Source organism: Bufo gargarizans, chromosome 9, assembly GCF_014858855.1.
Source record: "Bufo gargarizans isolate SCDJY-AF-19 chromosome 9, ASM1485885v1, whole genome shotgun sequence".
NCBI lineage: Eukaryota > Metazoa > Chordata > Amphibia > Anura > Bufonidae > Bufo > Bufo gargarizans.
In genome coordinates this window covers 947,733-961,729 of record NC_058088.1, presented here as the reverse complement: position 1 = coordinate 961,729, position 13,997 = coordinate 947,733, and the positions used below count along the sequence as shown (strand labels likewise).

Below are 13,997 nucleotides of genomic sequence, written 5' to 3'. Positions count from 1 at the left end.
GTAGAGTACAGTGAATGACTGTAAATACTTCCAGTTCTGAAGACTCCAGAGGCTCAGGATCAGTGATCTGGGCAGCTGGGCTCAGGGCTGGAAGTGGGCACCACTCTGCAGGAAGGAGACCGGGTTCACAGTGCACCCCAGCACCCCACAGTATGCAGTATAGCACCCTATAGTATACAGCACCCCACAGTATGCAATATAGCACCTTATAGTATACAGCACCCCACAGTATGCAGTATAGCACCCTATAGTATACAGCACCCCACACTATACAGTATACAGCACCCCACAGTATACAGCACCCCACAGTATACTGTAGAGCAGTATAGCACTCCACAATATACAGCACACCACAGTATACAGCACCTCACGGTATACAGCCCCTCACAGTATACAGCACCCCAAACTATACAGAATACAGCACCTTACAGTATACAGCACCCCACAGTATACAGTAGAGCAGTATAGCACCCCACAGTATACAGCACCCCACAATATACAGCACCCCACAATATACAGCACCGCACAGTATACAGTAGAGCAGTATAGAACCCCACAGTATACAGCACCCCATAGTATACAGTAGAGCAGTATAGCACACCACAATATACAGCACCCCACAGTATACAGCACCCACCCCACACTATACAGTAGCTTACAGTATATTAGTATAACAGCCGCTGTCACCTTTTCCTGATGTAATCTTCACAAAAAAACTCCACAGTTAAGGCAAACTTCTCCTGCAGCAACACTCCTGGTAGAGAGAAAGGACCTTTGATGACCTCATAGCCATGTGACCAGTAATATTGCTAGGTTACTAGTCACATGGTGATGATGTAAACTAAGGTCCTTTCTCCTAAGAGAATCACAGCTCTCACAGTTCACTGCCTGGAGTGCCAGCAGGCAGGCATGACATGTCAGCACCCCACTGTGTAGCTGACAGCCTGACACCCAGGGCAGTGGCCAGCAGGGCTCAAGAGGCAGCTGTCTTGGGCCCCCCAGGAGCAACTGGGCCTAGGGCAGCTGCCCCTTTTGCCTCTTGTTAAAGACGGCCCTGGGTGGGACGACGAATCTGTCGAATCCATGAATCCCTCGAATCTTGTGGGATTCGTGGACTCGAATCCCGACGTATTTAGTTAAATTTTAATCCGACGACTCCCGCAACATGATATATCATATAACCTAATGATACACGGCTGCTGCCATGCTGCACAGCGTGGTGGATGGGTGTTTCAACAGAGGGAGGAGGGGCTGGGGGCCTACATCTGGATTAGGAATGACAGCGGGACCGGTGCAGTGCCTGTATTCTAATGCACCGGCCCCGCTCACTGTAGTATAATCTTATCTAACATGCATTGTTAAGATATAATAATTATGTGTAATCCATCTGTATTATTTACAACATTAGGTTCCGTAGCAGAGAGAAGGGAGGAGGCAGGCCGTGAGGGCGGGCGGGCATCACTCACTACGTCATGCGCCTGCCTCCTCCCTTCTCTCTGCTATAGAACTTAATGATGTAAGTAATACAGATGGATTACACATGAATTATTATTATATCTTAACAATGCAGGTTAGATAAGATTATACTACAATTAGAATACAGGGATTGCACCGGTCCCCGCTGTCATTCATAATCCACATGCCGTCCCCCAGCCCCTGTACTGGGGGTCATTCACACTGCAGGGACACTGTTAAGGGGGATCTGTGGATGGCACATAGCATAGGATGCTATATATGTGTCATCCAGAGATCCCCCATAACAGTGCCATCCAGAGATCCCCCATAACAGTGCCATCCACAGATTCCCCATAACAGTGCCATCCACAGATCCCCTATAACAGTGCCATCCACAGATCCCCCATAACAGTGCCATCCACAGATCCCCCATAACAGTCCCATCCACAGATCCCCATAACAGTCCCATCCATAGATCCCACATAACAGTGCCATCCACAGATCCCCCATAACAGTGCCATCCACAGATCCCCATAACAGTGTCATCCACAAATCCCCCATAACAGTGCCATTCACAGATCCCCCATAACAGTGCCATCCACAGATCCCCCATAACAGTCCCATCCACAGATCCCCCATAACAGTCCCATCCATAGATCCCACATAACAGTGCCATCCACAGATCCCCCATAACAGTGCCATCCACAGATCCCCATAACAGTGCCATTCACAGATCCCCCCCATAATAGTGCCATTCACAGATCCCCCCATAACAGTGTCATCCACAGATCCCCCCCATAAGGCCTCATGCACACGACCATTGTTGTGGTCCGCATCAGAGCCCGATTTTGGCGGCTCGAATGCGGACACATTCACTTCAATGGGGCCGCCAAAGAAGTGGACAGCACTCCGTGTTTGGATCTCTTTGTTTCTTACACAGTTCACGCAATTCTTATGTACAGGATTCGCAGTATTTGAGATTTGAAAGATTCAATATATTCGAGAACCTTTTTGGAAAAAAATTGGATTCGTCCTACCTCTAGTAATTTTAGCTTTTCACCGCTCAACAGCTAATAAGCCCTTTTCTTCCAACTAATAAAAGCCAAAAAATGCTTTAGAACATATAACTGCACTGCGCAAGGGCAAATAACACATAGAAATATTTCCTTGTAATAAACCCTATTAATGCAGTATAATGGCAATTTGGGTCCCCAGTCAGTGCAGCAAGGTGTGATAGGATTGTTCCTATTACCCAGGCTGTAACCTCCCCGACTGAACCCTGTTCTACATAAATGCTGTGGAATGATTCCTCCCTATCCTTTGCCTACACCTTGAATTGTCTTTCCCTGCACTGGTAAATCGCTTTTTCTGCACAATTAATTTTTTTTTCTAATACTGTCCCTAGCGCCTGCAGACGTCTCTCCCTGCACTAAGTACGCTGGTAAATGGCAGAATCTAAGATGGCTGCCGCTATTTATAGGGCTGTGACATCATAGGGCTGGCTGCTGATTGGCTGCATGAATGCATGTCAATCTGGGTGATACCGCCTTACCAGAGTTCCTTTCTCTATGTCCTCACACGTGCAGTGGCCATTTTAGGAAGAAAATGTGATTCGCTACCACGAAGCACAAGGAAATTCATCTTTGGTGTGAATCGATTTTTTTTGCCTGAAATTTTGATCAAATTTCACTTCGGCAGCTTCAATTCACTCATCTCTGTTAGTAAACATGTAAAAAACTGGGTCTAGTTAGCAATTGATAGGAAGAATTGAACCAAGATGCTGAGAAGATCAGCACACCTTCCTCAGCATGGCTATCCCCTAAAGGTAGATAGCCTGCTTAGCCGAGAAGCCTACATACTGTATACATTTTCAATAACAGCAGAGTATGGTTTGAAATAAATTGTCAAATGTCTGGCATGATTTGTTAGCTTAAAAGATAGCAAAAGGTAGACAGCAAGACAGTCAAAACATTAAGAAGATTCGTACATTATGTTATATGATTAGAATAATAATAAACTCTTATGCAGGAGAACAGAAGCTGGCTCTCTAGTGCTTCCTATTGGATAGATACTCTACATATCAATGTGTAGCCCTTTTAACAAGCCTTGGATCATGACTTAGAAATGGGATATTAGCCAAAACCAGAACTTACTAGTCCAACTTTGCGGTCTCGAAAAGGAGTAGTTTTATTCCCCCAGATACTATTGGAATGTGATATCCTCTGAAGGTTGTGTCCTTGCTGACAGAATGAGGCAATCCTGAAGGGACAATATCAGCAAATCTTTGAACCTCATGGATTACAGCTTCTGAATACAGCATTTTACTCTTGTCTTCTATTGATGGACAACGATCTTTCCCGATTACATTGTCAATCTCTTTATGGATCTTTTCTAAAAAAGATAGAAGACACAACATTGCTCATATTTTTCAGACTAGTATCATTATTAACAAAATCACTGAGTATTAGGATAATTTGAAAGACAGGTAATGTAACAAAACACAAATCACTGAGGGCAACTCCCTAAAACTTAATCTTTAATCTACATATATTAAAATACAAAAGGTACATAAGGTTCAGAATAGACCATGATAATTATAGTACAAAAAGCTGTCATTATAAAGGACGGTTATCAAAAATTACAGGCAATTTTGATTACAGGGGCAGAAAATCAAGATAAAATAGATCTGTCCCTACTTTTGCCCTTGCAAAACTGCTTAGCCCAGAGATGCACCCAGATGGTAGGGGCACTCTGTCCACGTACCTAGGCTAACCTGTCCTTAGAGACCTAGGACTTTGTGACACAACGTATATTGTACCAACGCGTTTCCCCTTATAAATAATGAAAGGTTAATCAGGGAACCAACAGTATCAGTAGGGTAATAGTATGCCATATACACAAAATACATAACTGATGAAACATAAATTACTGGAGCGCCCTAGACCAGTAGACATCTATGGAATACATCAAAGATAAAGTACTTTTAACAATGTGCACACGATAATGTACTTGATATTTACTTAAAAAACAACTTAGCTGATACAAGTCGATACAAAGACCAATCCTCCCACGGATGTAGGATACACGGCTGGGGGGGCTCTAGGGGGCAGGAAACAGCTCCATTTTGCCAGAGACATGTGCTCACATTTAAATCATAAGCTACTGGGCGGGCTAGACCTCAATTCGTCAGCTCATTCCTAAGCTCCGCCCCTCAAAATCCCATGACCAGAGTGCAACACCATTATTGGGTGGCAGAATGAAACAAGCCACCCCAAATATCTCAACCAATAGTCCTCAGACGCCATGCGTCTCAGGACTAACATTAGATGATGATAACCCATCCCCAAAGCTAGCTAAGCCTCTTTTTGGGCAAGGGAACGCTCAACTAAGATGGTGATGCACTCCAAGTGCAATCTGCAATCACGTGGCTCAATCTAAAATGGCTGTGAGTTGACCTTGCCATCCAAAAATGTTAATATATCTGGATGAAACTCAAAGGTAAATGCCAAGCCAATCTCATTCGTATTCAACGTCCTGACAAAAATTATTTAAATTAGTCAAGGTCACCATTCCAGATCACGAAGACATCATCTATGTAACATGTCCAGAAGCCAATTTTGTCACACCACCAAACTTGATTATCAGGGAAGACCACTTTATCTTCCCACCAGCTCAGGAGGAGATTAGTATAAGTGGGGGAACAGCGGCTCTGCATAGCCGTCAGCTGATTGGTGGGCTGTAATAACATATAATGGTTCCAAATACCATTATGGATGTAGTGGGGACACACAGAACCATAGTGATTGAGCCACTCGATGTGTGGTTAGGGCTTCTAGACAGGCTTAATAAATGCGCTATAATTCCTGCCTGATGTGTTCCACTGTCATCGCGCGTGGAACTCACAGCCATTTTGGATTGAGCCACGTGATCGCGGATTGCATCACGTGACCATGAGCTCCATGAACGCCGTACGTGGAGCGTATCACCATCTTTGTTGAGCTTTCCCATGCCAAAAAGAGGGTTGGCAAGCTTTGAGGAGGGGTTATCATCATCCCATGTGACTCCTGATCAGTGGCGGATCCAGAGCCTCGTCTCGGGAGGGGCACTTTCAGATTATTTTCTGTCCGCCGCCACAAAACAATGGTGCCTATAGAACAGACTCCACAGTGTATGCTATATGTGTATAACCATCATATTTCACATGAACACTTACAGTTACTTGGCTTGGCCCTTCGGGATCTCGGACGCCACTTCCACACTTTGGCCGGGGGCTCGGCGGAGCTGATGTGTTTTATCCTAATGAGAAAGATTTCATAATAAGTATTTGGAGAAGGGGCAGAGGAATATCAGAGCAGAAAGAGGCTGGTGCTGCTACTAGGGCGTCATACCATGGGGGAGTAATAAAGCCCACCATAATGCCCCCCCCCCAGTAGTAATAATTCTCCTTATAATGTGACAGTGCAAAAAATACCCCCTTGTAATGCCCCCAGTTGAGCTAATGTCCCCATAGTGCCCCCATAATGTGCCAGTATAAAATACCCCTATATAGTGCCCCTAGTAAATGACCCCATAGTCCTCCACACCCTCCTTCCTCCTAGTGCCCCCCATAATGTACCAGTATAAAATGCTCCAGTAGATGCCCTCAGTGTCCCCCATAATTTGTAAGTATAAAATACCCCTTCTTAGTGCCCCCTGTAGATGACCCCATAGTACTCCTCTCCCCCCTTCCCCATAGTACCCACCATAATGTGTCCCAGTATAAAATTGTACTGTACAGAGAGCCCATATAAAATACCCCTTCTTTGTGGCCTCAGTAGATGCCCCTATAGTGCCCCCAATCATGTGCCAGTAATAATAGCCCCTCTGTGCCAGTAATAGCAGCCCCCCGGTGCCAGTAATAGCCCCTCTGTGCCAGTAATAACAGCCCCCAGTAATAAGAGCCCCTCTGTGCCAGTAATAACAGCCCCCAGTAATAAGAGCCCCTCTGTGCCAGTAATAACAGCCCCTCTGAGCCAGTAATAAGAGCCTCCAGTAATAACAGCCCCCAGTAATAAGAGCCCCCCTTTGCCAGTAATAACAGCCCCCCTTTGCCAGTAATAACAGCCCCCATTTGCCAGTAATAACAGCCCCCCCTTTGCCAGTAATAAGAGACCCCCCTTTGCCAGTAATAAGAGACCCCCCTTTGCCAGAAATAAGAGACCCCCCTTTGCCAGTAATAGCCCCCCCTTTGCCAGTAATAGCCCCCCCTTTGCCAGTAATAGCCCCCCTTTGCCAGTAATAGCCCCCCCTTTGCCAGTAATAGCCCCCCCTTTGCCAGTCATAGCCGCCCCCAGGTGCCAGTAAAAATATTGTATGTAATGAAGAAAAAAAAAAAACACACATACTTACCTCCATGTCAGCGATGCGATGCAGGCCTCTTCAGGCCTGTGTCCCACGCTGTATGGCTCATCGCGCCCCCCTGCGCCGGCCTCTGATAGGCTGCAGGCACTAGGCCGGCAGCCTATCAGAGGAAGGGAAAGGGACACGCCTCTCCCTTCCCTGCCGCAGCACAGGCATCTGTATCGCTGTCCTGAGGACGGCGATACAGATGACTGGAGATGAGCGCTTCCACAATGGAAGCGCTCATCTCCCTGTGCCCCGCTGCCGCCGCCGCCGCCCGCCGCCAGCTCGGGCGGGGGCATTTGCCCCGTTGCCCCCCCCCTGGATCCGCCACTGCTCCTGATACGCATGGCGTCCGAGGACTATTGGTTGAGATATTTGGGGTGGCTTGTTTCATTCTGACACACAATAATTGTGTTGAATTCTGGTCATGGAACTTTGAGGGGCGGAGCTTAGGAATGAGCTGACGAATTGAGGTATAGCCCGCCCAGTAGTTTATGATTTAAATGTGAGCACATGTCTCTGGCAAAATGGAGCTCTTTCCTTGCCCCCTGGAGCCCCCCAGCCGTGTATCCTACATCTGTGAGAGGATTGGATTGGTCTTTGTATCGACTTGTATCAGTTAAGTTGTTTTTTAAGTACATATCAAGTACATTATTGTATGTACATTGTTAAAAGTACTTTAATGTATTCCCTTCACCTCATCATAGATGTCTACTGGTCTGGGGCGCTCCAGTGATTTATGTTTCATCAGTTATGTATTTTGTGTATATGGCATATTATTACCATACTGATACTGCTGGTCTCCTGATGAACCTTTGATTATTTATAAGGGGAAACGCGTTGGGACAGTATATGTGTCACAATCAGTGTGGGGGAAAAACTCCACACTGAACACAGGAGGGAAGGGGAACAGTAACAGGAAGAAAATCTATAAACGGCACCTCCATGAATGGGAAGCAGCTACTTATGGGGAATGTCAATTACCAACAAGCAACACCTGAAGCAAGGGGTGCAGCATTCACCAAAACACAGACACAATAAGATCCACAAGGAATTTGTCAATTTAACCCACGTGTTGCCAGTCTCTGATATGTAGATCATTATTAGCCTAATTGTAGCCATAGTTCAATTGCAAGCAAAGTCTTATGTCTTACCAGGCTCGGACTTGCCCACAAAGGTACAGGTGAATCCACTAGTGGGGCCCTAAGCAAGGTGGGCCTTTAGTCTGCCAGCCCCTGCACAAATGGAACATTACACAGTGGACTTACTGTACTACATACAGTATAAATAGGCAATTTACAGCACCTAAACCAGCCTATGATCATATAAAAAACTGGGTAGATTATTTAAAGGGGTTCTCCTGGAATTAAGAAAATGAAAATACTTAAATATTACATTATTATAAATATATTCTCAAGTACATTTCAAGTGGGTATGTCAGAGCTTATTAATATTCAGTGTTTACTGTCAAATAACCTACAGGAGATTGCAGGCCAGAACAGCAATAATATGCATATTGTCCCCCCACCTAACTAGCCAAACCCCATACCAGCAACAGCCCCAGTTTAAAGGGGCATCAAAGGTGCTGCGGCCATTAACAATGAAGAAGAACTATACAGTGTTCTTTATTATTAAATTAAAGGCAGGTGTGGACTAATTGGCCGTGCTGTTCTTTACTGCAGCATGGCCGCAACCTGTCCGCAGCACAGCAGCTCCGTGTGGCTGTACCCTAAGGCAGAGTGGTCTGGGTATACCTGATTTATAGTGATTCGCAACAAATTAATTTGTAGCAAATAAAAAGTTTTGGTGAACTTCGGAGAAGTTGCAGAATTGAATTTTTCAAAAATTCACTCATCTTAACTAGTAGGTTGGTTCAGCGGGGTTCACATTTAGGCCACTTTCACCAAGTATACTTTCACAGCATTATACACTGTGATGACCTTCCCCCCCATCTGTCAAATATTATAGGTATCATCAGAGATGTACAGTATGACCTCTGTAAAGTATCATAGAATAATTCACATTGAAATAAATAAAAACTATCTTACCAAAATCTTTAGAAAAAAATTCTCCAGCTCCTGTGTCTCCCCTGTCACTTAAAGCATCGCTGCGGTCCACCAATGCCTCCTTCACAGCATCATACCCAATCGGTACTATCGTCCGAAGATTGGCTATGTAGAGGGTATAGACCGGTCCATATGTCTCACTCAGCTAGACAGATATAGAAAACATAAAAAAAGGTAAATTTAACACAGGAGCTGTACACCTAGAAATGATGATCCTGTCCAGTGGGATCAAGAACACCTGGACCCCACCTAAAAGACTTATGTAGGAATTGCTTTCCTTTCAGAATCTCATGGGACTGGGATATGATTTCTGCACAGGTTAGTAATGAACCATCAGGTTGTTAATACAGGGGAAAGGGTAGCATTTTAGTACTTTCCTTTAGTAGCTAGAGAGGAGAGCAGCTACAAAGAACACCTCTCTGGAGAAGTCAACGGGTCAATGCATTGCATTTAGCTTATTCTTTTCAGTGGTCACCATGTAATACTTTATTTCCCCTGTGGTGGTGCTACAGGCACATTGAACATTTGCTGCTGGCTTTACATAACAGCTGATTGCTGATGCTTCATGCAGTGGGGGCACACCGTCATCTACTCACTGTCACAGGATCCTTCTAACAAAACTAAGTTGCCAAAAGTAGATGAGCCTTTAATTTTTCACAGAGAACCTATGTTATAATTTCCTCTTTACACATTTTTATATATACTGCACATCATTTCCTTAACATCAGGTATCTCCCATTTTAGGCAGGATTGATTCCATAACACAACAGGACAGCAGTCCGGGCATCAAATTCCCTTTTACTCTGGATTTATCAGCAGAATATTGGCTGCTGTTTATGGCATCTTGAGCATCAGATACAGACTGTCATAAAATATCTTGTATATGATGATGGACATGAAAAACAGCTGCTGGGATTATGAATTCCCTAAGGCTTCCCTTGTCTATTGCTGGATCATCCTGACTTCCTGAAGAGATTTATGGTGGGAATTAATATGGAACTCATGTCCTACTTAGGGTAAAATAGAAGTTAAGTGTACATACCTTAATAAAAGACTGTGGTAGTTCTGAGGTGCTTAGCTGAAGGACGTTCCCCAAGCCTGGCAGAGGTGTAGGTCCTGGAGGTAGGTTCTGTTTGATTCTACTCCACCGTTTAATGAGATAAATTAGGAGGGTGAGTCCTGTAGCCAGGAGAAGAGTCGAAGCAATGTTCAGAGCCATCCTGTGGTCACATCTCTGGCTGTACTATTGTACTATGTCCCTCTGTATTTATACATGACTAGGAGCATGGCAGCAATCCAGATAACGTGATCTTTGAGGACATGCAGGGTGTGCTTGTGTAGATTACAGCTCTATTGCATGATATATTGTAAATACTAGCATAATAAGCAAGATTTATTTAAAGGAAGTTTGTCACTGGGAATTTTGCCATCAAGCGAAGCATAATCTCTGGTAGGCTCTTGCAGAGGGAATTAAAACGGTGCATTTCTTTTGTCCATCCACTGCTACATTTGCGAGAAAGAACCTTTGAGGGAAGACTCTCTAACCCATCGGTGCAACCATCTTCATCACTATTTTGTTGAAGCCTTACCTGGCCTTGGCCAATAAACAGGGCTTGGCATTCAAATCCTCCACTTACCCGGCCCAGTAATCTCACACCTGCGCCATACTGTAAGTAATCGTTTCATGCACGGTACAGTTCTTTTGAAGAATGTGCTGTGCTGCGCAAGCGCCAAAACAGGTTTCATTTGGAACTGAACCCGAATTCGGGAAATGTTTTTTTACAGTACAAATTAATTTATGAAGTTATTCCACGAAGTCTTGCAAGACTTCGCAAAGCATTAACTTTGGCTCATCGGAGCCAATACATTCTAATACTGTAGGGAGCTCCTGCTCTGTATAGTATTAGTACATGTTCTATGCGAATCGACTTTGATTGTTTTATCCGAAATCCATTCGCTCATCCCTAGTGATGACGTCATCACGCAGTGCGCAAAATTTCATCCTGGATCTTCAATCAAGATGGCTGCGGCTGACTCTTCGCGATCAAGTGGATAAGGTGAGTTAAATTTTTTTAACAGATTAACCTCTGACAGCCCTAATGGTCATCTCAGATGCTGCAATCAGCAATGAATGCAGCATCTGAAAGGTTCAATGAGGGCACGGGTGAAAAAGACCTGAAAAACTGGTGTGTGAACAAGCCCTAAGAAATGGATAACTTTTTGAACTTTTTTGATTTTGCTAAGGTAGTAATAAAGTAAATGTACTCACACTTGGTGTAATCGGACAGCATGCTGGCATTAATAGTGTTAAATCAGCACTTGACTGTCAGAGGTTAGTCAGATTGTATTTGCACACGTGGTAAACACGATCGATTTTAACCTCAGATGACTTGTACAAATACATGGAAGCTTATTGATCAAATTATACTCCTGATATGAGCGATATGATGGGGAGTTATTAAGTTTGCATGGTGAAATTATTTTACAGTAAAATAAAATGTCATTTGTGTCCTGGTGAATGGATGATTAGATGCCTGGAGGAGTCTTTAAACTACAATCTGGGGGAAAGGAAGGGGGTTTTACACAAATGGTGGTAGATTGAGCAAAGAGAGAAAGAGAGAGTGGGATACAGAAGATGTAAATGGAAAGTTAGTTGGGGTCAGGGTGGAAAATAGGGAGGTGACTAAGAAAAAGGGAACACTATCGATGAGGACATTGTTTTTAAATGTGTTTCAGGGCAAATTCGAACAGTTTGATTAGGACTCAGCACATTCTAAATAATTCTACCTGACTTTAAAGTGCATAGATTGCCCTAAATAGTCATGTAGGACACTCTGAGGTCTCCTGGATTGTATTCAAGCCATTCCAGTCTCAGTAATGCCAAGATAGCATTAGTAATATCAAAGTGACAGCGACAAATCTGGCTATGGTAAACAGATGATAGCCGGTGCCCTGCTGGCAGGCAGTGCTGCTGACATTTCTGCCTCAGCTCCACGGTAGCTGGCAGACGCGCTCACCTGAAGCTGCACTGTCGGCATCCCATTACCAGGTAACAGGCCTACCTGGCTGCCAGGTTCACTCTTCTTGTTGCTGTGTCTCGGCCCAACTGCATTATGCCGGTGTCACGGCGGGGAGCGGGGAAAAAACCCCACCGTGCAATGGCAGTGGCTGCAACGCCAGATAGCAGGGCACAGGGAGCTGGTCACCACCTAAAGTAACCCTGAGCTCTCCCTGGACTCCTAGCGCATGAGCCACCTCAGATGGTAAGAGGGCTCATGCTCACGAACCTGGGACCCTACTATCCCTGTAATGCTCTAGGCCTAATGACAGGGCAGAGACCACCAATTCATCCTACACCACGGATGAAAAGGTGTCTCCAGAGGCCCAGTGGCAGACAGGAAGCAAGATCATGGGAAAAACAGTACGGCAGGTAAGTTACACAGCAACATAACTATGCTATCCACACTTACCTGCTGTAGCCAAGATGGAATGCGGCTCCAGGCTGGGAAACCCACAGTCTTGTCTTCGCTTAAACCCCTCTGGGAAAGCACGCTCCTTTCGGAGCCAAGACACCACCAGAAAACCTCCATACACCAACCACATCAATAAAACATACACCAGATGGGGACACACAGCCAGGGCAAGGAAACAATATAATAAATAAGGGTGACTCACACAGACAAAGACATACCGCCAGGGAGCAGAGCTCCTACACAGGCAGACAACAAAATAAGACTGACCACAAGCTCCAACACACCATCATATAAAGAGGCCTGAGGTCACACCCACCACACCTAGCAGACACACCTAAATTAACCTCGTGACAACCAAAACGGGGAAAGCACCAAATAAAGGAAAGTGTACGTGCAAACAGAAAACTACACGTTGCCCCCGGGAACAGCGTCACGGTCAAACATAAATTGGCCGTGACAGCCGGCAGGCGCGTTCCATTGTGGGCTGCCCTGCCGGCATCCTTTGTCTGGGGACCAATCAGGAGGGATGTCGTAATCAGTGATAACATCTCAGGTCACGTTGGAGGATGTTCCAGGTGACATGGGGAGCGCTCTATTCAAGCAGGCATCTGCTGGCCACAATTGCCTGTAATTAAGGTGTCTTTTCATATACCCTGCTATTGAGTTTTGACCTCTGTATTTTTAGACCTCAACATTTTCTGAATATTTCCCATTTTGCCTGACGATTTTTTTTTTTAAAACCACAATATAACAGCAGTATTTAACGCTTGTATTGGACTGTCAGAAATGCAGCAAAGGCCGCAAATGTAGTATCTTGCACAAAATGGTTGTTTTTAAAAAAAAACACAATATAACAGCAGTATTTAACGCTTGTATAGGACTCTCAGAAATGCAGCAAAGGCCCCAAATGTAGTGTCTTTTACAAAATGGGTGTTTTTTTAAACCCAGAATATAATTGCAGTATTTAAAGCTTGTATTTGACTGTCACAAATGCAGCAAAGGCCCCAAATTTAGGCTCTGCACAAAATGGGTGTTTTTTAAACCCAAAATATAACAGAAGTATTTAATGCTTGTATTGGACTGTCGCAAATGCAGCAAAGGCCGCAAATCTAGTGTCTTGCACAAAAAGGGTGTTTTTTTTAAAACCAGAATATAACAGCAGTATTTAATGCTTGTATTGGACTGTCAGAAATGTAGCAAAGGCCGCAAATGTGGTGTCTTGCACAAAATGGGTGTTTTTTAAAACCACAATATAACAGCAGTATTTGAGGCTTATATTGGACTCTCAGAAATTTAGCAAAAGCCCCAAATGTAGGGTCTTGCACAATATGGGTGTTTTTTAAACCCAGATAATAATTTCAGTATTTAAAGCTGGTATTTGACTGTCACAAATGCAGCAAAGGCCCCAAATGTAGTGTCTTTCACAAAATGGGTGTTTTTTTAAGCCCAGAATATAACAGCAGTATTTAAAGCTTGTATTGGACTGTCACAAATGCAGCAAAGGCCCCAAATGTAGGGTCTTGCACAAAATGGGTGTTTTTTTTTAAACCAGAATATAACAGCGGTATTTAACGCTTGTATTGGACTGTCACAAATGCAGTTCAGGGCGCAAATATACTTT

At 44.4% G+C, this 13,997-nt stretch overlaps 1 protein-coding gene across 1 annotated transcript; it reads right to left on the bottom strand.

The window, feature by feature from the left end:
* Positions 1-3,607: 3,607 nt before the first annotated feature.
* Positions 3,608-10,122, bottom strand: LOC122946513 (cytochrome P450 2A13-like). The gene is made up of 3 exons (XM_044306200.1): positions 9,946-10,122; positions 8,886-9,048; positions 3,608-3,846 (listed from the first exon to the last, which is right to left on the bottom strand). The coding sequence occupies exons 1-3, from the start codon at positions 10,120-10,122 to the stop codon at positions 3,608-3,610; spliced, it is 579 nt and encodes a 192-aa protein (XP_044162135.1).
* Between the last annotated feature and the right edge of the window lie 3,875 nt (positions 10,123-13,997).